At 47.6% G+C, this 27372-nt stretch overlaps 1 protein-coding gene across 2 annotated transcripts in view; it reads right to left on the bottom strand.

The window, feature by feature from the left end:
- Dpp6 (dipeptidyl peptidase like 6) overlaps positions 1–27372 on the bottom strand; it is a 734784-nt gene that overhangs the window by 599967 nt on the left and 107445 nt on the right. Inside the window, exon 1 of one of the 2 annotated variants that reach the window (XM_046455141.2) lies at positions 4594–5033. The exons of the other annotated variant lie outside the window; for it this stretch is intronic. Within the exon in view, the coding sequence (XP_046311097.1) occupies positions 4594–4830 (237 nt within the window). The 5' untranslated portion in view covers positions 4831–5033. Of the gene's footprint in view, positions 1–4593; positions 5034–27372 lie in introns of those variants that run through there. 2 annotated transcript variants of the gene reach the window in all.

The raw sequence follows: 27372 nt of genomic DNA, 5'->3' as shown, positions 1-27372 counted from the left end.
AGGGCCTGAATCCAGGCAGCACCATGAAAGGCATGAGATGAAAAGTGTGAGGAGCAGAGTGGTGGCCACCAAGAGCAGCGCGGCCATCGCATCAAGGTGGGGGAGGAGTCAGATGCGCCCTTATCCCAAGTCAGGGGACACTGGTACCATGCCATGGGCAGGTCTGTAATGAAGGCAGAACGCAGGGCCACATCCGAGCCAGAGGAGGAAAGGATTGCTGATGGGGAAGAAGTGGAGCAGTGGTCCCCCACTTGCCTGAGAAGCTGCAAAATAAAAGGAAGAAGCGTGGCCCGATGGTGGGAGGGACCAGGGAAGGCCATCTTTGTTCTGCCTGCAGGCAGAGAAGAAAGAGCTGGTGGAGAGAGGAAGGCATGCGTCATGGCAGCAGACCGTCCTCCCTGAGCACGTCCCTGGCACTTCACAGCTCCATGCTCCTGTTGGAATGAGGAACCAGTGACACTGCAACCTGCAGCCCCCTTGTTTAAAGGTCCAAGGACCCTGTGACATCCCAGGCCCCTTCTGGAGTTGATTAATGATGGGAGCCGGGGATGGAGAACAGAGAAGGCTTAGTCCTTTCCCCACATGTTAGGAAAATAATGAGAAACTACATTTTTATAAAACTGTGAAGACAGTGACAGCATGTATCGACGTCATCTGTGCAGGCAGGCTATGTATGAAATCATTTGCCAAACTGATAAAGCCCAAGGACACAGTAACAGGATGTTGACATCATACCAGCGAAAGACCAAGGCAGAGAGAAAGCAGATGGGCTGCTGCCCAAGACATACAGATGTCAAGATGGCCCCTCATGCCAACAGACATCATGGGCAGTAATTGGTCATCCAATCCCAATTTTGGCCAATTTGCTGTTTTAAAATCCTGTTGTCATCACATTCATATTGTTGGGAAGTCATATGTCATCAAGAAGAAAGACTACAGGGACACAATACATGACCCTAACAAAACTATGCCCAGGCAGTACATAAGGCCTGCAATGCCCTTTAAGAAATTGAAAAGAAATGCTCAAGAGGATGACAAACTCAGTATTTTAAAATGAGTCAGTTAATTCCAATTGGAAGTCACTAAATCCCATTGAAAGTCACTTCCAGCAACATTTTCTTTAGGAGTCAACTTATTTTCAAACCTACACAATGAATTTAAATCAAAGTGGTTATGGATCCTTCAGAGGAGTTGCCCAAGCAATTGGCTTTATATTTAACTGAATCTGATTTATAAAGAAACTGATAGAAAAGACACTTGGGCTTTGTTTCTATTTCACAGTCAGAGCCTGCCACTTAGAACTGACCCACCCAAAGAGGGTCTTCCATGGAACTGCCCGGCTGACAGGGCCCTGTTCTAAGTGAAGTGCTTACATTCAGGCAAGTATGTTAATAGTTAATTGCAGGCCATTCAAACTTGCATTTGATCTGGGTAGACCGCTAGGTCTTTTCTGTGTGAGTCCTAGAAGACTAGCTTAAACTCTCTTTTAGGTCAAATTCCTTATTCTCAATCACACACAGGCATGCTTCTGCTTACACATGCTCAGAGGTCAGGAACTACATTTTATTTCTCCCTTTTTGGATTGAAGGATAAGATGAAGAAAGCCCAAAGGTATTCCACTTCCCATCACCTCACTGACCACAGCGAGGTTGTTTCTGTGTGTTGGAACAGCTCTCCCAGACTAACAAGCCTCAGAGGGGCCTTGAGGACATCAGCTCTGGATGGGCACTGCTCAGATGAAAGTGCCCAGAGAATGCTTCAGCACCCTGGACAGCTCCCACTGGAGCCCTGAGCTCCCTGGGGGTCAACAGAGAACAAAAGCCTGCGCCAATGCCCTGCAGTTTCTCAGCCAAGCCAAGACACACACAGTGAGGCTCAGTGTGCTCCTAATTGGTTGCACATCTTTGGCTTTCAGTTTGATCACCTGAGATCCTTCAATCTTGAGAAGAGCTGGCATCTAAAAGTTTTCAGATCAAATGTCTTTTCCTTAACTAGTGAGTCTAAGGCAAATGCATTTTTTTTTTTCTGCAAGAAAAGTGGTTTGCTATATTCAATCATCTTTTGGTAGGGTTTTTATACATAAATATACCAATTTGGATTATTTTTCTGAGAAAAGTTCATTAAAGTTTTTAAGAAACTGATGCTACCTTTAGCCCAGTATCATGGGTTTGCCTATACACTTAAAAATACTAATTAATGTCATGGTATATATATATATATATATATATATGGTACTCAACATGGTGTTATAGAACACGTGTGTGTGTGTGTGTGTGTGTGTGTGTAGGTTACTATGTGAAGCAAATGAACAGATTTACCACCTCACACAGCCACGCTGTTGCAACACAGCAGCTGAAATCTCTCATTAGTGTGAGTTCCACATATGGTACAATTTTATTACCTGCAATCTTTCTGCTGTACATTAGAGCTCTAGGCCTGTTCAACCTACACCTCTGTTATTTGTAGAAAATATATGTGATGCATCTTTTCCAAAGTGTACTGATTATGTCCAAACATATACAGAAAATCAGAAATACATACCATAGTATACTAACTATGCACACCCCACCCAATACCAACATACATGTGCATGGGCATACACACACACATACACACAACACAACTCTGTATTTTCCAGAAAACGAACATTGAGATCAGGACTTAATAAATCATAAGGGGTGCTGTTAAGAGGTGCTGTTAAGAAATGCTGTTCAGAGCTCTATCAATGGAAATCACTTGCACCTGTGAAATTCTGATTTGTTCCTCAGTTTAACACTTTCGATTTATCTGAGAACCAGTTCTGCACACGCTAAAAAGAAATACATGCTTCAAGCTAAGATTTTTGAAAAGGATGGGTGGAGGCAGGCAGCACAGTATTCAGCTTTTGCCTTTCCTTTCCCCTAGCGACACCTAGCGCCTATTGAGGAGAAATGCCACTGTTCTCACTCCAAACATCCACAACGTGATAGTTGTTAAGTCACCTTTGAGGCAAAAAACAAATCTTTACTGTTTGCATTGCAGCTTAACAGCCTTCCCAAGACCCCCCAGCAATATAACCCTAGAAATGTGTTGTCAGACTCGTTAAAACTATATATATGCTATTTTGTAGGAATTCTTCACCCTCCCAAGAGATTGAGATTGTCCATTTTTCTCAAGACCTGGCCCACCGCAGTGAAGGGACCTCTGGTATTTCTCTATCTAACCAGGAGAGTCTGGAAATGACCCAAGAGAGAATAAGAAAATCTCCCGCAAGGATGATGCAGGGTCATGCGTCATGCATTTGTGTGCCCACCTATGTACAAGTCACACCCCCACAAACTTTGGTCACATCTGTCCTGTATCATAAAACAGCACAATCTCACTGGCACCTGAGAATTGTCCCTATGGAAGCACTCACCCCCCCCCACACACATACATACAGCTAAAGAAATACAACATGCTGAAGCTGAAGCAGTGTGACCTGACAGGACACATTCAATGGCCACTCGGTGCAGGGAGTGGTGGGCAAGACGACCCGAGTAGCTTGTGCAGGACCCCAGGTGCTGCTCAACTTTGCTCAAAAGGCCCACACAGTGATTTCTACAACCAAACACACCCTGCCTGTCCTTATGAGCTGTACCACCCAAGGCAGACCTGCCTGCCTGGGAGCTAGTCTGGGATTTTATCTCAAAGAAAAAGGACAGTTTCCTCTCTCTGGGTCTTCAGTGCTCTGAACATCTGGAAGGGATCAATAGGAGGTGGTTCCACCCATCCACCCCTGGAATTGGGTTCTCTGCAGGAGTCAGCGTTACTAAGGTGATATGCAAATTCAACCTTTGAAACCCAGGCTTCCAGCTCTGAGAAGAGTAGGAAAGGGTCTGGGAGAAGTTTGCAGAGAAGGAACACAGTCTAAGGTAGAGCTGTTGGCCCAAGGACAGGAGCCAGGAGATGGACAGGGCCTGGCATCCATCAGCAAAAATTGTGCTGGACCTGGGACAGGGGTGTCCTCCAAGGCAGTACTTCAACATTTTTTCGAAAAGATCACCACCACTACCACCACCAGCTGGGGAGGGAGGGGAGAGGCTGGGGGAAATAAGAAGGGGATGTGATGGCACTTGCCTGGAGGGACAGAGAGGGGAAGGGAGGAGAGGCACCCTGGGTAGATTCCCGTGACAGGTGGAAGGGGAAGAAAGAGCCCAAAATTGATGTTCCCTGAGCCTTAAAGCAGAAAAATAAATAAATAAATGATAAACACTATCAACTTGTAGGCACAGACAGATCTAATTTCCTCCTTGGGATCTACAGCAGCCTGCGGTTACAAACAGATCCGTGCATCTACTGAACCCCAAGCCTATTCCAGATCCCATCAGGAGCAGCTCCAAAACCCTGCTGGCCGCAGCCACCAACTCCTGTCTGCCGCCACCGCAGACAGAGCCCCGCTCCGGACCTCGGTGACCGAGATCCGGCGCTAAGCAGAGTGTCTGGGCGCTTGGGAGCGGGGGAGGGGAGGCGAGGAGGGCGCCCTAAGACCCGCGGAGCCTCCAGGCCTCTGCGCCTCGCAGGTGCGCTCGGCCACAGCCCGCCGCCGCCCCCCACCCACCGCGATGCTCTTACGTCCTCCTCGTCACAGTCGCTCCGCGCCTGGTACTGGAACCGGGGCCGGCCACCCGCGCCGCCGCCGCCGCGCTCCCTGGGCGCCGCCGCCTGCGCCTGCGGGCCGAGGGGCTTCGTCCCGGCGCCGCCGTCCTCCTCGGCCCCCTGGCCGCCCAGGAGGCGGCTGGCCTCCGGGGGCGCCGGGAAGGAGCGCGAGGTGTTGATCTTGCCGGTGAACCTCTGGTACAGCGAAGCCATCGGTCACCGCGCGCGCTCTCGCTGGCTGTCTTGGGTGCTTTTTAATATTTTGCTTTCACTCTCTCGGCTCCCGCTCCCCACCCCCTCCAGGCAAAAAAGAAAAAAGGAAAAGGAAAAGAAAGGAAGAGAAAGGCGGCGGCGGGGAAGAATCGGCCGAAGAGGGCGAGCAGGCGGCCGCCCCTCCGCGCGCCACTCTCAAGTCGCCGCTGGCGACTCTGCCTGGCTCAGCCTCCTCCGCCCCCTCCCCCGGCGCTCCGCGAAGCAGGGTCGGGCTGTGCGCTCGCTTTCTTTTCTGCTGCTTTTTATTTTTTCAACTCCTTGCCACGGCCACGTACGGCCTAATCACAGATCGGTGGGAGGAAAGAACCAAACACGCAGGGAGGGGAAGCCTAGGCCCCATTATTTGGCACCACCTAGAGACCGGCGCACACCCAGGGCGCCTCCGCGCCCCGCCACCCTGCCCCGCGGCTCCTCCTCGGCCCGCCCAGCCCGGCCCGCGCCCGCTGGGCGGCGATTGGCGCCGGGGTGGCCGTGGGCCGGGGGCCGGCAGCGCGGGTCGCACGAAGGGCGGGGCGGGGCGGGACGCACAGGGCGCGGAGCAGGGGTCTGGGGGCGAGCGCTGCCCGTGCGGCGCAGCTCGGGCGCTCCAGGGCAGGTGGCAGGCTCGGAGACTCCCGAGGCGGCGGGCGGAGAGGACAACCCCCAGGGGCGCCCCGTCCACGCGCGTGGCTCGGCTTCGCGGCCACCGCTCCGTGGGCTCCCGACCGCAGCGCCCGGCCGCCCCGGAGCAGCTCCCCTCTAGTCTCTTCCAGTTCTTGCCCAACTCGGAACAACAGCACAGATCCTGAGGGCCTGGGTCGACGGGGGGCGCGGGGGCGCGGGCAGGGAGGGAGGGAGGGAGGCAGGCCTGCGCCCAAGGCGGTCGGGTGATGCGGGCTTCTAAGGAGCCCACCTTCTTTCCAAAACCGAAGTCTTGGAAAACAACTTCATATCCCTCACTCACTCTCGGAAAGAAGGCGAAGGTTGTTGGAGGAGAGCTAGTGGAGGCCTAGTGGGAGCCCCGGGAGCAGTCCCATCGCACGCTCCTCCCCAGTGTGCCAGCCTATTTGTGTGTATCACGAACTCCATTTTCATTTTCCATAAATCTAGGGAGAGGCTGAAGCATTTGGGATCCAGCAACTTTTCCAAAGCTTGTTCCACCACCCCTCGAAACCCCACCTCCCACGGTAAGGAACTGAGAGGGGCGGGCGCATTGACCCCCAAATGATGTGCATCACTCAGGGATTCGCATTAACCGGTTTTGCTGCATTAAAACGTGCTTCAGCGCCCCTGTGTGGAGAGACGGCATAGTGTGCTGCCCGCGAGCTCCAGCCGGCGCTGTGCTTCCTCTCCTGCAGTCCGGCCACCTTCCTCTCCTGTAACCTGGCCCCCTGCCTTCTCTCTAGAGCTCTCGCCATGGTATTTCTTAAGGGTCCTATCGCTCTTGCTTCTCATCTGGTCCCCATAACCTCTTCCTGCGGTCCCTCCTGGCTGCCATGGGCTCCAGCTGGGCCAGGACCCGAAGCTTGTGAGAGTGGTAGGGAGTATTAGCCCCGGCCCAGCGACTCCGCTGCGCCCTTCCACACACGGAGGGAGTCTGGGGCATCCTCGCCTCTCCCCGGGCTAAACGGTGCTCCAGTTTCCCTGTTTCAGGTTTTCAAAACCATAGGCAGGCGGCAGGCCCACAGGCCCCCAGCCCACCAGCCACCTCCTGCATCTCTGCCCCAGCCAGAAAGCCCAGGGCCAGGCCTGTCTGGCACTGCAATGGCCTCCCTGTACCCTCAGCTTGGAGGAAGACATGGGCTGCTGGCCAGTGAGCATATGCTGGGACCGGCACCCTTCCATGCCTCTGCCCTGCTGTCCTTCTCCAAGCCAGTCCAGTGGGTGGCTCTTAGTTTTGGTCAAAATTAGAACACACCCATCCTGCGTTCCTATGGTTTCTGTGAACTATGGATTAAAAAAAAAAAAGTGCAATCACTAAAAGTACATAAAAGCACTTTGCCTTTGTAGCAAATATTAAAACCAATATTTCAATCACTATGTGGCTCACTGCATGGGAAACACCACCCAGAAGGGTCTGGGGTAGGGAGAGCTTCCTCTCCTGCTTCACTTTGAAGAAACTTGCAATGATTACCAGAGCCACGAAACTAAACTTTAAAAGTCATCCCATTTAATAAGTGGAAACCCAGGCTCTCATTCCCCTTTCACACCAGCTGTGCTTTTGATAGGAGGAAGCTCCTTCCTAGCAGACTTCAAAGAGAAAAGCTCATGCTGTTGACTGCAGCCTTCAGATCCTGACATTTCACTATATATAGGTGCTGTTGGGGTCTTGCTCACGATAGAAAAAAATATGCATGTATGTTTTTACACAAACTATGAGAAGTATATATTTATATGCATATACACATCATAGTAATATGTTTTATACAAATATAGTAAATATAGTACACACACTTTAAAGGTATGTGCAGAATATAGTTTGAATCTTTTGTGCAATAACAAATTGAATACATTGATAAAGAAGGCGCATGTGCCTCACTTTTAAAAATTATTTTCTCAGCTGAGCTTGTAGGTATGCAAATTACAGTCTGGCCAAAGTTAAAAATCCTGATTCAGTTATTCTGAAGGTGTGATTTTTATTTAAAATTATCTATAAAATAAAAAGACCATAAAACCCATAAACAATTGGGGAAAGAGCTGAGACCAAAATTTGTGTAGAGGAGTGAATCTGAAAATTAAAGAGGAGAAACGGAGGCCAGGAGAGGTGGGCAGGAAGGGCAAGAGGCAGGCCGGGGCAGGTGTGCAGAGACAAAGCACCAGGGAGAGCAGAGCAGCAGGAGGGCGAGGGTGGTCCTTGGTACACTCTGGACCAGGGCCCTGAGCTGACTTGAGAATTCAGATACCTTCTTTCACCTTGCACAGTGAACTCAAAGCTCCCGGGCCATTCTAGGGAATGTTCTAGATTGTGTGTGAGAATGTGCATCCTATTTATGCAGCAGCACATCCCAATTTGTCTCAAACACTGAAACAGATCCCAGAGCATCTTTAGAGACTGTGTTTCATGCTTTAGAATGAGGGAAGGGAGGCAGAGAAAGGCAAGGTGTACCATTCATGTTTAGGAGACACAAGTCACTTAACTCTTGCCCCTTGTCAGTGTGGGTGCAGGCCCAGAAGGAAACAGTCGCTATTTCCTACCTCTCAACTTGTCCCTGATCATTTACTGTACTGAAGCAGATTTTCACTCCTGCTTATTGGACTAGTATTAGTGTCAAGACTTTAATTCCTCAATACTGCTTAAAACACAAGGCCCACTGACCCATTTTTTGATTCAGTTCCCAGTTTCTTAGGTAAAGATGTGACTGTGTTTACTTTCCCTGGAACCAATTTACAAAACAAATATGATAAGTCATTGAAATTAGGCAGATGTTGCAAAATGTGGTAGGTAGTCATTTTAAAAATGACAGCACAGGGAGCCCTTGGGCCTGCATGCTGGCTAAGCAATGCAGGGGACCAAAGGCTGATTTCAGCAACCCAAGCATGATTTGTATTAGGTAAGAGTTTTCTTGTGGCTGGGAGAGCTGTCGGCTATAGTTCACTCTCTTTTTCTCTCAGTGGTGAGGAAAGAGAGCAGACTGTGTAGATTTTTAGTCTTCCTAACACTAATGATAAATGGCCAATGCAGCATACTCCAAAGAAGGGTCTTCCCTAAAACACCAGCTCCAAAATCTTGTAGATATTATCACCTTGACCTTTATGAATGGGGAGAAAGCAAGTATTGGGGTGGCTTGAGAAAATACTCAAAGCAGATTCTCAATGTTGAAAATCTGTAACTCTCAACAAATGTTTTTTGTTTGTTTTGTTCTTTATCTTGTGACTGCCAATTTGAGACTGGGTTATGTGACCTCTTTACAAATGTTCAAACAGGAAGAGTCCAGCACACACGCATGTGCACACAGAATTATTATTATTATTATTATTATTATTATTATTATTATTATTATGGGCTTTAAAAAAAAAGACAAAGTATGAACTGACTTAATTTGGAGCTTTTTAACTTGCTACTTAAATATAAGTTTTAAGGAAAAACATTTCTTTTAACTCAATAAAAAGTCTTTCTTCAAAATCAGTGAACTTTCATCTCCCAGGAGTGTGTTTTTCTGCATTTACTAGTGCAGTGCTCCCTGCTTGTGCACTGACACAGGCGGGAAATCAACCCAAGTGTCCAAGCTCATTCCAGGTGGGTCAGACCACCCACTGCCTCAGCCAGGGCCATGTCGACTCCCCTGAGGGTGCTTTTCTTGCCCTGGGACCCCGCGTCCCCCCCCCCTCCACCTCTTGCTTCACTTTCCTCTTCCCCTTCTTGCTTTTGCTTCCTGTTTTCTCGGGATCAGTGTCAGGAGGCTAGACATTTTCTTTTCTCTAAAAATTCTTTGCTTCTGTCAAAATAACTATAAAATCCTACTTTTTACAACCCAAGATGCCTCAGAAATGATCCAAAAAATGGAGGAGGAGCAAGCTCTGTGTTTTCCTATTTTCTGTGTACACAAAGAGGGCTCCCACGGTGCCTTCTGGCACTCTCAGGAGCTGCAGGCCTCCAGGTGCAGCAGAGCCCGCATATCTGCGTGTTCCTGGGACCGTCTGCACGTGACCCTGTCATTCTCTGAATGTCTTAATTTGCAGCCCTGACATGATTACATTCAAAGGGACCTGATGTCTGCTCTGAGATGCCCCAAGAGCTCCTTGCCCTTTACGGACCATGCACTTTCTGTGGATTAAGTTAAATATGTTTCCTTTGATGTTAAAGTCATATTAATGAGGCTCTACACTTTGTTGCTCTAATTTTTTATTCAACAGAGGCAGTGGCTGTGCCCAGAAGGAGAGAGTGTTTCTTCTCTCTGGCACCCTTGGCAGCACTCCTGGTTGAGCGTGGTCAGCGGCAGGCAGGAGGAAGGGCAAGGAGGCGGAGGCTCAGCGAGGGCCCAGACAGCCCTCAGGGTGCACCTGCATCATGTCACCCATGGGATTCTCAAGTTTTCATTTGGAAGGAGCAGTGGACTAGTGGGGCCTGGTCGGGTGCCAGATGTCCTCTGGACAGTAGGAAACAGCTGTGCCAGCTCATCCCCACTTACCCGCAGAGAAGCCAGCCTCATTAAAAACCAGTTACAAGAAAGGGAGGGGATATGGTGTGCACAGAGTGTGCCTGGGGACAAGGGTCCAGGGAGGACTGAGTGTGAGCCTGAGGTCATCCACCCTGCTAAGAGAGGCCTGCCAGAAACAGCAAAATGAAGTGAGATGAGGCCCAGCCTCCCCCATCCGGGTGGTTCTTGTGTCTCCTCCCAGAAACTCCCTGGCTGTGTGGTGTGAGGAGGGTGGAGGAGGCCGGCTTCCTTTACACTCTCATAGTGACGCTGAGATGGCATAGCATCAGGATCTGAAGCCACCTCTGAGGCCTGCCAGGGTGGGAGAAGCATAGACGGCTTCCGGGTCATTCACTTGGCCACATTTGAAAAGGCCTCTTGAAAAGGGCCTTCCCGCCCTCTCACCCCTTGTAAGAATTGTCAGAAGGATGGCGCCTCCTTTGAGTTAAGGTACTGCTGGAATAGTGTGGGTGAACAGCGATTGGCCAACAATCCGCCTTCAGGGAAGCCAAACAAGCAAGCGGGGGTGACTGTGCTGACTGGGGCACACAGAAGCCACCTCTTCAGGTGTGTAAGAGGGGGTCTGGGCAGCGGCCTCTGCCAGGAGCAGGATGCAGCATCTGACTCTGCCCCCAAGCTGCACGCATCTAGGTTCTGTGATCCATCTCTGAGGCAAGCTATAATTCCCATGTTCAAAACCATGACAGATGGGACAATTTTTCAACAAATCTTTACTCACCCCACACCCACTTCAGAGGAGTCCTGACCTGACACACGGACTTTGAACTTGACCTTGTAGTTGACTTTGGCCAATGACACATGCATGGACATGACCCAGCAGAGGCCTTGCAGATATGTGTGGAGCCTGGCTATCTCTGATTCATTCAAAGAGAACAAGTCCAGCTGGCTGCTGCCACTGTGGCCCAGCCTACAAATCAACATGTCTGAAGCAGACATGGACCCTACCCATCTCTTGCAGCTGGGAAACACAGAGCACAGCCAACTAGCTGAGCCCAGTACAGACCAGCTAGCCACAGTGGACACAAGTCTTGGAATAAATGTTTATTGTACAGGCCTTTGTGTTTGGGGCTGATGTCTTACTCTGTGTGGGTATCATTACTCACTAGAACAAAAGCGAATCCAGGTATGAAAGATGGTATAGGTATCGCCAGAGTTTACCATAAGCACTTCACTTGCATATTCAGTAAATACCTGAATGCCAAATAATGTGCCAGTTACTGTGCTATGTTCCAAGGGTGAAATGATGAACTAAAATGAACTCATATTCACACAGCTTAAAGTCAGCACTCCTCACAGTGAGCCAGGATGGTGTTATAAATGATCTGATTGATAATGCTTTCCTTTTGTGAACAGATGCAGTCTTTTCAATTTCTTACTCAGTTTAGAACATTTGCAGCACTGCCAATTTTATTACAAAAAAAAAAAAAAAAACTAGAAACCTCTGGATCACAACTGCATTCAGTACACGCCCGGCCTTCTATTGTAGGAGCACTGGGTAGCATTTTCAGTCCACCAAGGCTGTGGCTTTCACAGGGCTGTTTCTGGACCAGCAGCCTAAGCTTCAGCTGGGGACTTAGCATATTTCAGGGCTCCATCCCACACCCACTGAACCACATCTGGGGTCAGGTGGTCTGTATTTAACAAGACTTTGAGGTGATCCTGAGGCACATCACTGTACTAGAATAATGCACTAGAACAACTTTCTACACCATTTCCTGGCGCCTGGAAGATGCCTGCTCCTCTCAGGAAACAGCTTACATAGTCGAGTACCTAACAAGGCTCCTTCTCAGGGGGACGGCTTTCTAAAAATGCTAAAAGAAGTCCCCCTGCCTTTGCCTCACTGACATAGGGCTGTGGAAGCTGCTCACTCAAGGCCACAATAGAGAGGGGTGCAGCTGTCTCTGCTCCACCACCGAGTTCTGCTCAAGGCTCCTCAGGAAGCAGCAGTGGCCAAAAGGGATCTGTCAATGCAGAAACAGAAACGGTGAGAGCTAAGATATCACAATCGTGGCACTTATCTCAGAGATACTCTGATATTGTGCCTTAGCAAAGAGCCTTTCCATCTTCCCGGAATGTCTGCAATTTGGCAGAAAAGCTCTTCAGAGCTGCAAGGGGAAAAAGGCTTAGTTTCAAAAATTGATTTCATTAAAAAATCCTCAGTGCTTCTGCTTTGGAATCATTGCTTCATGCAATAAAAAAAAACTGTCCTTAATTAAAAATCAATGAAGTTAATAAACATATTTAAGTTGAAAGCTGGCTTTTATGAACCTAATTTTCCCAAGTCTACTCTTTAAAGTACGTTAAAATGTTCATTACAAAATCCATTTTTTAAAATTTTCACCATCCCTTAAGATAGTCTCCAAATTTCCATGGAATATTCCTGTAAATTTAACAATGGTTCAATACTACTTTGGATATCTTGATAGCTTTCCTTGAATTTCAATATGTTCTCTAGACCACAGTGCATATTTACTATTTATAGCTGTACATCAATGTGCACATCATAGTTCGATACGGAGTATCAGACCTGACCTTGGTAGACCAAATGTGCTGTATGTTGACTTCCTCATGACCCAATACAGACGTCAATGCTAGACCAACTCCTGTGTACGTGGGTGCATCAGATATGAGAAGCAGTAGGTTCTCATTGATGGAAACAGATTATATTAGGAGCAATAAAATTGAAACGAAGCCACCCATTTGTGTCTTCTGGGTAATTCAATTCACCGAGGACTGCAACTCTATCAGCTCCACTCCACTCATTTCTGAACAATTTCCTTCTTGTAAAGGGGAAAATAGGTTTGTCTATACCACTAATTGCATTTCAAATCATAGTAATTTGGAACTCAAAAAAAGTAATTCCCTTAACAATTACTTATATTTATATTTTGCTTGACAGGTAAACAGAAATTGCCTGTTGGCTAAATAAATCCATTAGTCATATAAGCCTGCAATTTGAACAGCCTTTCTCCTCAACCACAGCAACAACAAAATTGACTCTCAGCTACAGTAGGATGAGGTGGGTCCCATTTGTTCCCTGGATTGTGCTTTGAGTCCCTGTTAGGGCCTATTAGCTCAATCCTCTGCACTGCACCCACAATCACGGCCATTACGTCTCTTTATAACCCAACAATACCCAAATCACATCCTTTACACACAGCCTTTTCAATCTTCACAGGGAAAGTTGGATAAATTAATGCTTTCAAAGGACTTTGAAGGATGTCTCAGCCATCTCAGGGTAGAAGATGAAGTAGTACAGGCCCTATTGATGCCTGCCTTTCAGGATTCCTTCCTTTCTCTCTCTCAGGATGCCAATTTCATCCACAGCCTGAGTTCAACTCAAAATGAGATGCAAATGGCTGACTGTGACCTCCATGAATGCCGAGCTTCTCCACTGAGATATTCAAATCCCTAAGCATCTTTCTTGAGTAGACAATTTGCTCAAATAACATAAAATTATCAAATCCAGATTAGACTCTGGGATAGAATACAGAAATCATGAGTATTCTAAGAGGAAACATGAGACTTCAAGCAAGCTACCGAGCTCACCGCAGTCCTTCAGGTGTCTGCCCACGCTGTGAGGGGCTCTTCCATGGACACTCGGACGGGTGCTGGTCTGGCATCCAACCCCCTCACAGCTACTGGTTTCCTGGAAGGCAGCCTGCTTGGATGTGTCCATGTGACGAAAACGGCCATCAGAAATGCTGGCTGACATCTCCGAGGTGCAGAGCATCCCATGGGCAAGCCACACCCAGCCATTAGATTCTATTCCTGATTAAAATGGAAAGATGTAATTTCTTAAACCAATTTCCGAAGCTCTGAGGAGACTCGAAGGAAGTGATTCGCACTCTTCAATGTGCAGCTGATGTCACTGAACTTTGAGCAGAAAGGAAGAGATCACCAAGTTCAATGCAATTCTAGTTTTGTTCAAACGTCCTCCTTGAGCAGAGGCTGCAGAAGGCCCTGGGCTCCTGGAAAGAGCTCAGACGTGGAGAGCAAGGGACTCTGGGACTCTCAGCTCAGGGAGCACATCTTCTGTCCATTGCCCTTCACGGTCTGGTGGGACCTAACTTCTCAGGCTTGATGGAAGTGCTCTACAGGGATGGCTCCAACCGCTCATCCATTTAAAAATAACCCTGACTCTGCACTGTGCTGCCTGCTGGGACCAAGCAGGGTGTCCCTGAAGCAGCGCCTTCAAGATTACCCAAGGTTTGCATGGCTCTGCAGAGGAGAGAGGCAGCCCTGCAAAAGGCCTCTGCAAACATGGTCCACACATTCCTCCCTCAGCACCCACCACTGCTGGTATGACCCACCTGCTCCTGGGCTACCTGGGTGCTCCTCCATATCCCTCTCATTTGTCTGCCACCCAATACAGAACATCTGTCCTCAAGGGAAGGATATTTAAGAACTATTTTATTTTATCTCTCCCACTAAAGAAAAAAAAATGAAAAGTTTCCCAGGTGACTACTGTAAAGATGTTTTTTTCCTTCCCCATTGAAAGACAGTGAGTGGTAATGGGGTGAGGACTCTCTTCCCTCCCCAACATCTTCTTCTGTTTCCTGTCTTTTAACACAGTTGTGTGAGGACTTGATGCTCAGAGCCACTGCAGCCTCTCTGTGGCCATGAGAAATGGGGCAGGTGTTGGCAACGATGCAAACCCACAGCCCTAATAGCATGGAGTTGAACTGAAATCAGAGCCCTGGCACCCCGTTAAGACCGGCTTCAGCCCTCTTCATTCAGGAATTGTTACAAGACAAAAGCACCCCTATTACACAGCTAGATGCCTGGCTTTTTAAATAAGTCACTAAGCCTCGGTTTTCTCATTGAGGGCATGAGGATGTTAGGGAGGCTAATCCTATAGGCTTTCCCAACACAGGCTCCTGAGAGGCTCATATAAACGGTTACATGGGGAATCAGAAACTTCTCATGAGTTCCTAATCTCTAGAAAATGCTATGCTGCCTGTAGTTAATAATCTAAAACATGAATCATTAAGCTTTTACACCTGAATTTTGTTGGCCAATGTCCCTAATTCTGGGGGAGGGGAACTCCGCTGTATTTTTGTTGTTGTTGTTAACTTTTCACATTTCTTCACCTAGAATATTTGGAGGAAAATGTTTTTCAGGCTCAAAGGTCTCTTACATACAAGAGGTGATGAGAACAGAGAAGCCACAAAGAAGTATTGGCCCCAAACAGGGCAGAGAGGGGAGGAATCCAGCGGGTGGGAGAAGAGAATGCTTTATTTAAAAACAAGATCCTGGCGTTCATCACCCATCATACAGGAAGTGCTTTCAGATATGCAACCCGGTTCCCCTTGAGGGCCCTGTGAAGCTGACCTTGACCTGTTGCCAGAAGAGCAGGCTCAGAGCCCACTCCACCAGGCTGCCTGAGCCGCAAGGTGGCAGGCTTGAAAGGCTCCCCAGTGGGCAGCAGGTGGGACAAGAGTGCCTTCTGGCGCTCCTACTCAGAACAGGATCAAAGCAATAAGAAAAACTCCAGCCAGATGAGCACATGCAGAATTCGGCACTCAGACCCTCTGAGAAGAGCCTCCTTTTCAGCACTGGGCATGTTTTCATCATTTCCCAAGATGATGCCTCACTTTGGAATTGCACACAGGGAACACAATCCGATGTTCAGGGCCTTTGAGTGAAAGATGAGTTCCACCCCATATTTCACATGATCCCAGCAGGGGCCGGCCATGAAGCAGAGTCAACAGGGACAGTCCATGGTGCAGGAGCTCTTACACAGAACTAGAGATTGGGAAAGTCCTGCAGCAAAGGCCCCCAGAGTGTGCTCCCTCTCCCCGCAGCCTGTTTGACTTTGGGCATGGTGTGCTGTCTGTTCTCTGCCTTGATCAGGCAAAGACAGCAACACATATTTCTCAGTCTCTGGGATTTCTCTTCTACTCTTTCTTCTAACTGCTTCTCCTCCACACCAACAGCCTCCCCATTGCTGCAAAACGAGGTGCAGATCCTGTTCCTCCAGCTTTACAGCTTTGCACGCTGATGGCCCCCTGCTGACTTCAGCCAGCTGCAGAACAAGAGCACAGAAAAGCCAAGGCCAAACAAGCCAGCAGAAGCAGCGGCAGCAGAGCCTGCGGAGGTCCCCGGCAGGAGAGCAGCTCAGGGCTGGAGGCTGCCGCTGGAGGGTGCTGTGGGAGTTCAGCAGTCACGCTCCGCACAGCCTCCGCTCTGCCTGAGGACAGTCCTGCATTCTGATCACACGGCTTCTGTACTCAGCTCATCCCAGGGGCAAGGAAACAGCCTTAGAAGACTCTTGCTTCCTATGAAAAGGAAGACTGCTGCTCTCCAAATGTTTGCAATACTCTCAGAAACAGTAAAGTCAAGTCAGTAGGTGAACCGTAACTGTTTCCTCATTAGTGAAGAGTCAGATGTTTCAGGGGGCAGGGGAGGGCTGATAATGAGTGTAATTTCCATTCATCATGGAGAACAGACATATCGATGGATGGGCTCAGAAGGGACCCTGGAATGCCTTCAGCCATTTTAAGAATTATTTTATCTTATTTATTTCTGTCCACAACAAATACTTGATTTGGTGTGTTGGATACAGAACTGGCACTGAAGAAGGGAAGGGACACTGAGGCACTGCTGTAGGTGGTGGCTGTCCTGGATCTAAATCAAACACCACTGAGCCTGGACGGGCTCATTCCAGCTATCACTTTCCTCTTCTTACAGAATAAAAAGAAACCCCCCGTGGGGGGGGGCGGGGAGCTGTGCGGTGACAGAGGACACTCTCTGAGAAGAGTCAGTGAATTCAGGACCTCCATGGTCCATCAGCACTGGTCTTAGAGGATACACATTTTCTGATTCCTGAAAAGTTATTGATTCATTTGGAAAAACATGATAATTTGTTTTCAGCCATGTGTTTTTAAAATGCATACTCTCCTAGAAACTGGCAGTGGTCTGGAAGCAAGGCTCTCCACAGGTCCATCCGGTGCCTGCCTCTTCATTGAGTCTGAATTTATACGTAGACACTGTCAACCCATGTTGGGTTTTACTGATGAATAAAATTTGTCTCAGTCATGTGACCTATGCACACTACCCCATTTAATAATTTCAAAGGTCCTGTGTTACAGGCAGTAGGGGATGGTGTTTACATCCTGGGTCTGTCTGCAAGCTACATCACCAGGAAAATCCCAGAAGTCTTTGACTCACCCACTTTTGTCATTGTGACAAGTCCCTCCCTGGAAGCATATTCCAGGAAGCTGTGAAACTAAATTTCCAAACGGCTCAATCACAGCCTTACCGCAGAGCCCAGCTCAAAATCTCCTTCCTCCAAGAGCTCCTCCAACACATTGTAACATTTTAGGAGTCCTAGCAGTCTCGGTGACTCTTCACTGCACCTGTCTTATCAAACACACCTGCCTACCCTGTGTTATCTGCTCATTTCACCATGGAAAACACATTACGCATCTTTGACCACACTGGCCATGTCTTCTAAGTTCCAAGAAAATGAGATGTATTCAGTTGAGGTTCACGCAAGGAGCTCTGTGGCAGATAGAGCAGGAATTCAAACTGGAAGGAAGTTCATTAAAAACCAAACATCTGCAGCCTTCATAAGGTGATCAGATGGAAGACAGTATTATAGAGTCGATAGGAACAGCTCGGACAAGCAACTACACTAGTGATATGAAAATGCTATTTTATTAATAATGGTGCCTTTCAGAAACAAATCATAAATGTATTTTTTCCCCAAATGAATCAATAGCTTTTCAGGAATCAAAAGTGCATGTTCTGTAAGAAGACTAGCGGTGACCATGAGGCTGCTCTCCAAGGTTCTGAATGTTCTTAAGGTCCCCCCCCCACCCCGCTCAAGCCATGTCAGTTACAAAAATGTGGTGGTGATATGTGTATATATATATATATATATATATATATATATATATATATATATATATATATATATATATATATTTAAAGTTATTTGAATTTTTATTTTTTGGAGCTAACATATGTTTATTTTTTATTGGTTATTTTTAGTTATATATGATGGCAGAATCCATTTTGATCTAATTCTACAAGCATGGGAGATATCTTTTTCTAAATGGAAAGCACATTTTCTTTAAAGAAAAACCTGAGTCACAAGTTACCCATGAGCAGGGACTGCTGCCATATCTCTCGGTGCTTGTGATCAGTTCAGTTGCGGTCACAGTGCCTGGGACCCTGGAGGTGAGCAGTAGACACTTCTTAAAAGAACAAATGATGCTGTAACAACAACCATAAACCCGTGGCCAGCGAGTCTGCGTCTCACCACATGACAGAGCTGAGCAGTAGCTGAGTAAGGTCCTTCCCCTGAAAGTGTCACTGTGCATTCCACATGGGGAGGGATCTGTGGATTCTAACACCCTGGATTCCCAAGGTGAAAATAGAGAGACAAATCATTTTTACATCCATCAAGCAAAACATCTGAGTATGTGTGCTATCAAGGGAGGATCTTGCCACAGGACTCCGATTGATCAGGGAAGTTACTCAGTGCTCATGGGCCCCCAAGCCTCCAGCAGCTCTCAGGGATGAACCAATCCTCCACCTGGCGTGAACCAAACAGGGTGAGAAAGGAAAGGGCTTTAATTGGGGATTTTAAAAAATATTTTACTGGCAAGGCCATTTATCACCAAGAGGCTAATAGCAGCAACGTATCCTAGAAAAAGACCATTGCTCATCAGCACGTATAACAGATATAAAATGCCCTCAAATAATTTAATAGCATTGATAAGCCAGTCCAGCAATTTTCCCACAGTTTGTAATTAACTCATTTCATTCATGCCTTTATATGTGTATGTGTATTTACATGTATATGTGGCTGGTAGGTCGAATTCATTATGAGATCAGTGTATGATTACAGAGAAAAATCTGGAAGACCCACTATGCTGTATGTGTCACTCAGGCACACAGTGGGCTCTTATGCTGATGCCTCTTTAGCGATACCAAATGTTTTAATTATTTATTCAATTATTTAGTCATTTTTAATGACCAAGTATTGTTTTTAACCCCAGCAGCCATGATTCTTTAAAAGCTACTCTATGAATATTTGCTCCAAGAGCCACCTGTGAAACCCTGAAAAACACGTGTGGCTCAGGCCCTAGTCCTGGGGTGAGCCTGCCATTGTCCCTGGGCACTTATGACATGACTCCAAGCCATGACTTCTCCGGTGGACACCTGGAAAGGGCAGCAGAGACAACACATCCACAGAATAGGAGCAGACAGAAATCTCTCAAAGTGTCGTCCAGGCCAAAGCTGGCTGTCTCCTCTTGGCCTCCTGAGAAGGCTCTTTCTACCAAGCTCAAAGCTGCTCCTGTAGGGCTTTCCTGCTGATTCTGGATCACCATGTTTCATCGAGTCTCGGAATTTTCAAATGTCTGTATCAAGGTTCATGCATCTCAAATCAACCTTGAACTAGAAAGGCCAACAAAGATGCAACAAAACGATAATGTAGTTTTGAATATAATCCACAAATAAACCACTTCTTGGTTTCCTTTAGCCTCAGTACATAACCTCTGCTGGAACTGCAGATGACCAAGCACTCACCAGATCCCAAGGATTACCTCCCGCTGGGACCTACCTCGTGGTAGATGGTATAGTGTTGATGTTAGAGTTGGTACATGTCTATCACCTGCTGTCTTACCACACACAAAGGTCTTCCTTGGGCACTGAAGTGTAGCAACTGACTACTGAGACAGAGTTCTGTTCAGAAACACTATTTTCTAGTGGAAAGATACCTCCCCTCCCTGAATGGTAGAACACTTTCTATAGAGTGGCCATCTGCTGTCCATTTCTGGTCTTCCTTTTGAAGAAGAGTAAAAATGATGGCTAGGGTGTGATAGGCACATGCACTATCTGAGCTGAGGCTCTTTCTACATCTCAGTTGTGCATGAAAAGATGCAACAACTGGACGATTTCAAGAAGGACAGAGTAAAAACCCCACTCGGGGCCTCAGAATTGCTGTAAGAAGTCATCTGAGGTCAGCTCCCGTGGCTTTCCCACTGAGAGATACATAGGTATTTCAGAGGACGCTAAAAAGAACAAGCACACTCATTACGTGTCATTTGTTTCGACACACACAGACAGACACACACACACACAGGCACACTCAGGCACATCTGCTGGGCACTGGTCGTCTCTGCTGCCATGCCATTATTATCTTTTTTATAAGACTCAGCCAGTGAGTTCCCATTTATAAGACAATTTATTTTTAAAATAGTTTAGGTTTGCCAAGGTCTCTAACATTGAGGACAACTAATCTCCTATTTTCTTCATTATAGCTAATAAATATATTGTACACAGGATGTAGAAAGGGCAAATGGTATGATGATGCCCTTGGTCCACAGCAATGAGGTACGGACATAGTCTCTGCAGATATCTGTGGAAGAGACAAGACTTAAAATCTACCAGTCTGTGTCTCTGCAGTAATTCTGTGCTTCTGGACTCTTCTGTGTTTTCTTGCAGTTTCTCCAGGTGTGTGTAAAGAGGTAAACGTCTCTCTGGGTAAAAGCATAATACTAGATTATTGTCAGTACAGCCAGGTGGAATTCCCACACCAGAATCTGGAAGTCTTAATTCCCTGGTTCTACCACCACCATTACAAGTGATTCCTGCAAGGAAATAAAACCAACCAACCAAATGCTGTACTCTGATGTGGACAGGAAGGACATGAAGTCAATTCGTAGTGTAAGGAAGACATTACTGCCGGCTGTACTACTGGTTCATTATCTGTAATGAATGAAATGCTTCCCATAATTTAACATTGAAAGCTAAAGTAATTGTTGTGATACAGCATAATTGCTACATATGAAAGGTGATGAATTATAGAGTGGAACTTACTCACTTTATTTTCAGGTCCTGCAGTGAATCCACTCCTGACCACGCCATCACCCTTTCCCAATGAGGACTTTCACTCTGTCACTCAGAGGTGGCAGAAAAGGATATGTTGCCTGTTGAACCCAGTGATCAGCTAGTGAGCAAATTTTCCACAAAGGAAGGGTAAAACTACCCAAAGAAAGCACGCCCCACGCAAGAGCCCTACCTATGTCTGAAAAATCTCAGGGTGCAGAGGTTGCTGAGTTTGGTGGGGGTTCAGAACCAGATGGGAGGGATTCCACATGCAGAAGTCAATACCCAGTTCCAGAGCCCATGAGAACCAGGGCTGCTGCCCATTTTGTGGAGGCCCGGCTCCATCCATCAGGAATGGATGGTGTGAATCTCTGAATTCAGTGACTAAAACTGGCCAAATAAGGTGATGGATTAACTTTCTCAACTTCCCACTGGTTAATCCTTTATGAGACAGAAACCTTTGATGAAGTCGGTAACAGAAGGGAAAGGAGATGGAGGCAAAGCAGAATTGAAATGAATTCCGTGTGCTGAGGTGCAGGGAAGGGAGGCTCTGAACCAGACATATGCAAGGACACCTTACTGAGTAATGACACCTGGCTGGGTAATGACTCCACACCGTTTGAAGATGGTGTTGGGTTGTGCTGATGAGCAGTGTAAGAATAGATTGATAATTTGTGCAAATAAAATTGGGAAGGGAGGTTAAGAGAGTAAATTTTATGTTACGCATATTTTGCCACAAATAACAGTAAGAATAAAGGTCAGGAGTGTTGCACAGCTGAGCCATGCGGGTAGAGCTCTGAAGCAAACCATTTCTTGATTCGAGTCAAGAGTTGGCTGCAAGATGAACCACTAATATCAACAGCAAAACACACATGCACACATGTGCACCCCCAAACGCAGCACCCACAAATACACGTAAAAAGGAAGGGAGGGAGGGAGGGAGAGGAGGAAAAGGGTTCATGAATTTTTAGGGTACCATGGCTGCAGAAAGCTGTATCATGACACCAGCTGTGGTGAGCAGAGGTGGGACAAAGGCATGGTGACAATCATTTGGATCCTTCTTCCCCTCCCCAAATAAACTTGAGAGAGAGTCTCATGCTCTCCTTGGATTGCAATGTCCTCAGAAATAAATTCAACAGATTGGATCAACAGAGCATTTGAAATTCTTTCACGCTCTAAGCTTCATGAAACATTTATCACCAACAGAACACCCCCCTTGTTATGAAAGGATTTGACCAAGTACATCTCCCGCTTCAGACAAAAATAATACATTGTGCGATCTGGGGGAAGGAACCAATTCAGCTTGACAGCAGGCTAGTGGAAAGGCCTGGGCTCTTCAATGATCTCATAGGCCCTAATGGAAACAGCTACTAGAATCACAGAGTTCACATCATTCACAGAAATCACCTCAACGAATTTCCTACCCATGTCACCATGGCATAAGTACTCTGCTAGTGTCCCTATAAACACGCCACTTGGTGCCTATAAATGAACTGACTTATCATTTCCATTCACCCTGCAACAGGGCCTAGAAACCACATCAGGCTAACGTGAATTGAAAAGGGGGTTGACTGTCAGAACTACCACTTGTTCTTGTTTGCATGGGAACCAGAGCACGTAAGAAGAGGTGTTCTGTCCTAGTACTTCAGATACACGCACAATCCTGCTGAGTCTTCACAAAGGAACCGTGGGCATGAATGAGCCATTTCTGTTCTAGAAAAATTAACCAACCGATGAACGTGGGGAACTGTTGGCTTAGTGTGTGAACACACTCAAGGTGACAAACACAACTGCCCAAAGACACATGGAGATGAAGGGGCTCCAGGCACAAGGTGTCACCTCTTCATGGAAAAAATTTACAGCCTTGCAGCAAATTCTGCGACACCACAGTCAATATAAAGAATGATCAGTCCCCAACCAGGTTATGAGGCCATCGTAGTCAGGAGTCTCAGCATATGCTGAATTTAAATAGAAATACTGATGCTTCAGGAGGCTGTGGAGATGACTCAGTGTGGCCTCTCTCAAGCAGAAACAAGAACACAGTCACAGAATGCAAGAGATTTCTTTCTGGAATCGAATCCCAAAGCAGAGGGACAGAAAAAATGAGGGGAGGGGATGAATTTGCTTGACTGCAGAAGTGTGTGCATTCTAGGGACAAAGCGGGTGACAGGGATAGAAGTATTCATGTAGAAAGACATTATAATGAATCCACAGCGTATTGCACAGTGGCTAACACCACAGGCTGGAGCCCCAGAGGCAGAACCCCTGGATCCGGATCCCATCTCCACCACTTGTGGGGTCTTAGACGAACATCATGGGGTACACAGAGAAATCACTTGCCACACAGGACTCTGTCAAGTCACCTGTGGTTAGCAGTGCTGTTGCCTCGTTAGGAAAGCCCCAGAGACGGGACTAAAAGTGCTCAGCTGTCCCACAGAGCTAAGATGTGCTTGGGCAAGGGCAGAGACGAGTTTTGAAGAGAAAAGGAATTGAGTCCCTAAAATTTAGAGACAATTTATTTTTAGAGAAATAGTCTAGACCTTTTTCTTCTCTTTAGATAAAAATGACACAACAAATGAATCCCCAGGGTCCAGTGAAGACTGCATTTCTTTTCTCGAAATCACGTGTGTTGTTTAAATATACAAACTAAGTCATGTATTATTTTGAAACATAATCACAAATCTTCAAAAATAAAATACATTGACATTGATTTGTTCATGATTCATAATATGATACACAAAACACAAGAGAGCTCCACAGAGACACAAGACCAGACCCTGGACTTTCCAAAGGCTCTGAGTGGGGTCCCTGTCTGAGGGTGTGCTGGAAGTGGCTGTTCCATGGGCCTGGGATTGCCTGAGATGGAGCCTCTCTGGTGCCTGCCTGGTCCCGATGGGTGGGGCTGAACACTGCTCAGGTTCACAACAGTGACTGACTACATTTCAGAAATCACAAATGCCACTGTGATGTGAAAACACCTGCGACTTCTACAGGTCACAGGTTTTGCCTAAGCCATGCCAAAGAGTAGCCAGCTCTGGTTAGACTTTGGCAAAGACCGCTATGACGGTTTTGCTTTCACCCCAGTTCGTGGACCCCGAGGGCCCACGATAAGAAGTCTCACTTTCACATGTGAGATGAGGAGGACGGGGCCTGAGGAATTGGAGAGCACCTCCTCGGGTAAGACCCAGAAGGGTCAGGAACAGAGAAGCCCAGCATTTGATTTAGGATTCTCTGGTTTAAACTTAGCCTCTCTGAAGCTTCTTAGGTGAAACCATTAAACACACACATCACCATTGGGATGGCTCTGGGGGGAAGAAGGGATGGCACCCACCCTGGGGGTGGGACGCACAAGGCAGCAGTGACAGCAGCACCAGCAAGGCACGTGGGGCCGTTCTGACCTGCGGCCAACTCGGGCCCCCAGCAGCGACTAGGCGTGCACTACAAGGTGTCCCCAGACATCGGGGAGGCCAGCGGGGGGCTGGGTTGTGCATTAGCTCTGTGGGGACAGTCAATTCCCAGGACACTGCAGAGTTGGTGTCAGCGACAGGGACAGCTGTTTCCAGGGGGGAAACCTGAGTGGCAGGTCAGGCTGTGAGGGGTCACCAGGGGTTTGTGGAGAGGACGTTTTTCTGCAGGGCAGTCAGAGGCGGGATGGGACTCTGGGGGCATTTCCAGGTACCAGATGAAGAGCATCACAAAAGGAGAGGATCAGATCCAGGAGAAAGCTCAGAACTGAGGTCGAGGCCTGCCTCACCTGGCCCAGGTGTGTGTTTGAGGTGAGAAGCATCTTTTGAAGTGCTGGCGCCTCCCAGGCCGGGACTGGGTGTACCTCAGGTGGCCTATTGCTGGACAGCTGTCTCTGGGAGGGACTCCTGAACTGCCCCTCGGTTTCATGACTTGAAGCATCAGCTTGGCCCCAGGGCAACACATCCACTGCCCCACACTGTATCCCACCACATCTACCAGGACAAGTGTGGACAAAGGAAAAGTAACAGGTGACTTCTGATATCTTGTTTGATTCCATTGGGAAGATGCCAAGGGCTTCAGAAAAATGTGTAGGTGGCAGAGAAACAGCTGGAGGCCAAAGTGAGTATTTGTTAACAAATTTCTAATCTGTGAATTTCTGAGAAGTATTTGGGAGTGTTTCAGAGTGAAACCGGGTCACATAGGGCCCCACCTCCTGATGTCTGCCCAGCGCCAGACCCCCAAAGGGCACCCTCCAGGCCACAGGGCACCCTCCGGTCCCAGTGTGTGGAGGGGGGGCCGGTAGGGGGAGCTGAGCTGAGCTCAGAGCCCACAGAGGGAGGCCCACAGAGGGAGGCCCACAGAGGGAGGCTCCAGGCCAGGGCATGGCACTCTGGGACGCATTTGCCTGGTGTCATGGTCAAGCCTCGCAGTGAGGAGTTCACAAAGGAAGGCAGAGGACAGCTGTAAGATGGTGGGGACAGAGTGAAGGGGTTGGGCGGAGCAGAGGCCCTGGCAGCAGAACCAGGTTTCCTCACCTTCTTTAAGGCGAAGTCAAAAGGAAGAAGAAAGAACAAAGACTGACCGTGACCGTGTGGGGAGGGAAGGAGGCTTGCCAAGCAGGCTTTCCGTGAAGAGAGAATCTGAGAGGCATCCTTAGGTCTCGCACGTGTGTGCACGCACAGATTCCAAGCCCAGGAAATACGGGGCTAATTATTTCCTGTCTTCTACTGCATTTAGTGTTGATTTGTTCTTCTTTATTCATTTGGTGACTTTCTATTCTTTTAAAGAATACGTTCAGTGCAACGAACTTCCTCTTAGCACTGCCTTCACAGTGCCCCAGAGATTTGATGTGTTGTGTGGCTATTCACATTTACCCCTAAGAATTTTTTACTTCATCCCTGATTTCTTCTGCTATCCATTGCTCATTCAGCAGTGTATTATTTAGTCTCCAGGTGTTAGAGCAGCTTCAATTTTTTTATTTTATCATGATTTCTAATTTAATCCCATTATGATCTGATAGAATGCAGGGTATATTTTCTGAGTTGCTTTGTGGCCTAAGATAACAGCCTATTTTAGAGAAGGATCCGTGAGCACCCTGAATGGACCCAGGCAAGCAGCAAGGGCAGTCCAAGGAACTGGTGCAGCCAGGGTGGGAAGGAAAGGCACTCGGCGGAGCCCGTATCCACTGGGAAGGCCTACTGCAGAGAGGCGGGGCAGAAGGAAGGGAGAGAGCACAGGAAGCCCAGATGGAGAGGGCAGGAGACTCAGAAGCAGCCCTGGGGAGAGTGGACACCACTGCGGAGGGAAAGCACGAGCCCACTGGAAGCCACGTGTGGACGGCATCACGGATGCCAGGCTGAGCAGGTCAGCCTGGTGGAAACAAGACCTGGACTAACCTCAGAGCAAGTGACCAGGCTGCACAGGAAGACAAACCATCTAAAGGACAGAGCTTGAGATTAGGACACTTTAGAAAGGACAATATGGTGGACTGGGCAGGATCTGTGTTTAATAAAAGAAATACAGAAGCTATGCGTCCTCAGATTGAAAGGTACATGGTCAGAGGAACAAAAGTCACCATGTAAAAGGTATTTGTACTCTAAATGAATGGCAAAGGACAGAACTATTCAGAAGGCATAGAGCCTTTCCAGTAAGAAGATGGTGACGGAGAAGAAATTTAATTGGATTTCAGAAAAAGGTGAAGGGTTAAGAAATGAGTAAAAAGTAAACTGTGAAGCCCAGTGTTGAGACCAAGGTCTACCAAATGCAGGATTAGGAGACACTTGTTAAGACTCAAAAGTGCAATGTGCCGAAAGCAAGTCTGAAGGAGGGAGGCCAGCAGAGCCCACCAGACGTACGGCCACGAAGGAACAGAGGTCCTGTGTAAAGAGAGAGGCCTCATCTTTTCGTTTTATATCTTTATATCTGTATTTTTACGTGGTGCTGAGAATTGAACCCAGTGCCTCACGCATGCTAGGCAAGCGCGCTACCACTGAGCCACATCCCCAGCCCCAGAGACGTCATCTTTTCTGATCCTTCCATGTTAAGAGCCAAAATCAATTGATTGAATTCTGAGGGATTTGTCACAGTGGGAGATTAAAGAAAAATCCAGATGGCATAGAAAAGGGACGTGGACAGGAAAAAGGCAAAGGCTTTCCAGAGCAAGACAGTCTTCAGGAGTGACTCCAAGAAGCTGACACCGCGGCACCCAGGATGCCCTCCGCACGCCCGAGCTTGCCACGCTCTTGCCTGAACTGCAGGGCTACTCCAGGTGGGCAGGAGGGAGGAGGCCTCAGTGCTGACCGTGCAATGTCTCCTCCTCCTCCCACCCTCAATCCCACCACAGTCCCGGACCTTGCACGGAAAGCCTAGCGCTCTTAGATCTCAGAAGATGGGGACGTACAGTCATTTGAATATACATTATTTGCAAGTGACTGTATCATAAATCAGACCTGTGTCATAAAAAAGAATCAATAAGTTTAACAATATGTAGAAAAACAAAGTTCAGAAACAGTAAAAGTGCTCTAAAAATTCA

This window comes from Marmota monax, unplaced genomic scaffold (genome assembly GCF_021218885.2).
Source record: "Marmota monax isolate L192 unplaced genomic scaffold, Marmota_monax_Labrador192_F-V1.1 WCK01_AAM20220418_F8-fsc00226, whole genome shotgun sequence".
In the NCBI taxonomy this organism is placed as follows: domain Eukaryota; kingdom Metazoa; phylum Chordata; class Mammalia; order Rodentia; family Sciuridae; genus Marmota; species Marmota monax.
This window is presented reverse-complemented; position numbering and strand designations above follow the sequence as displayed.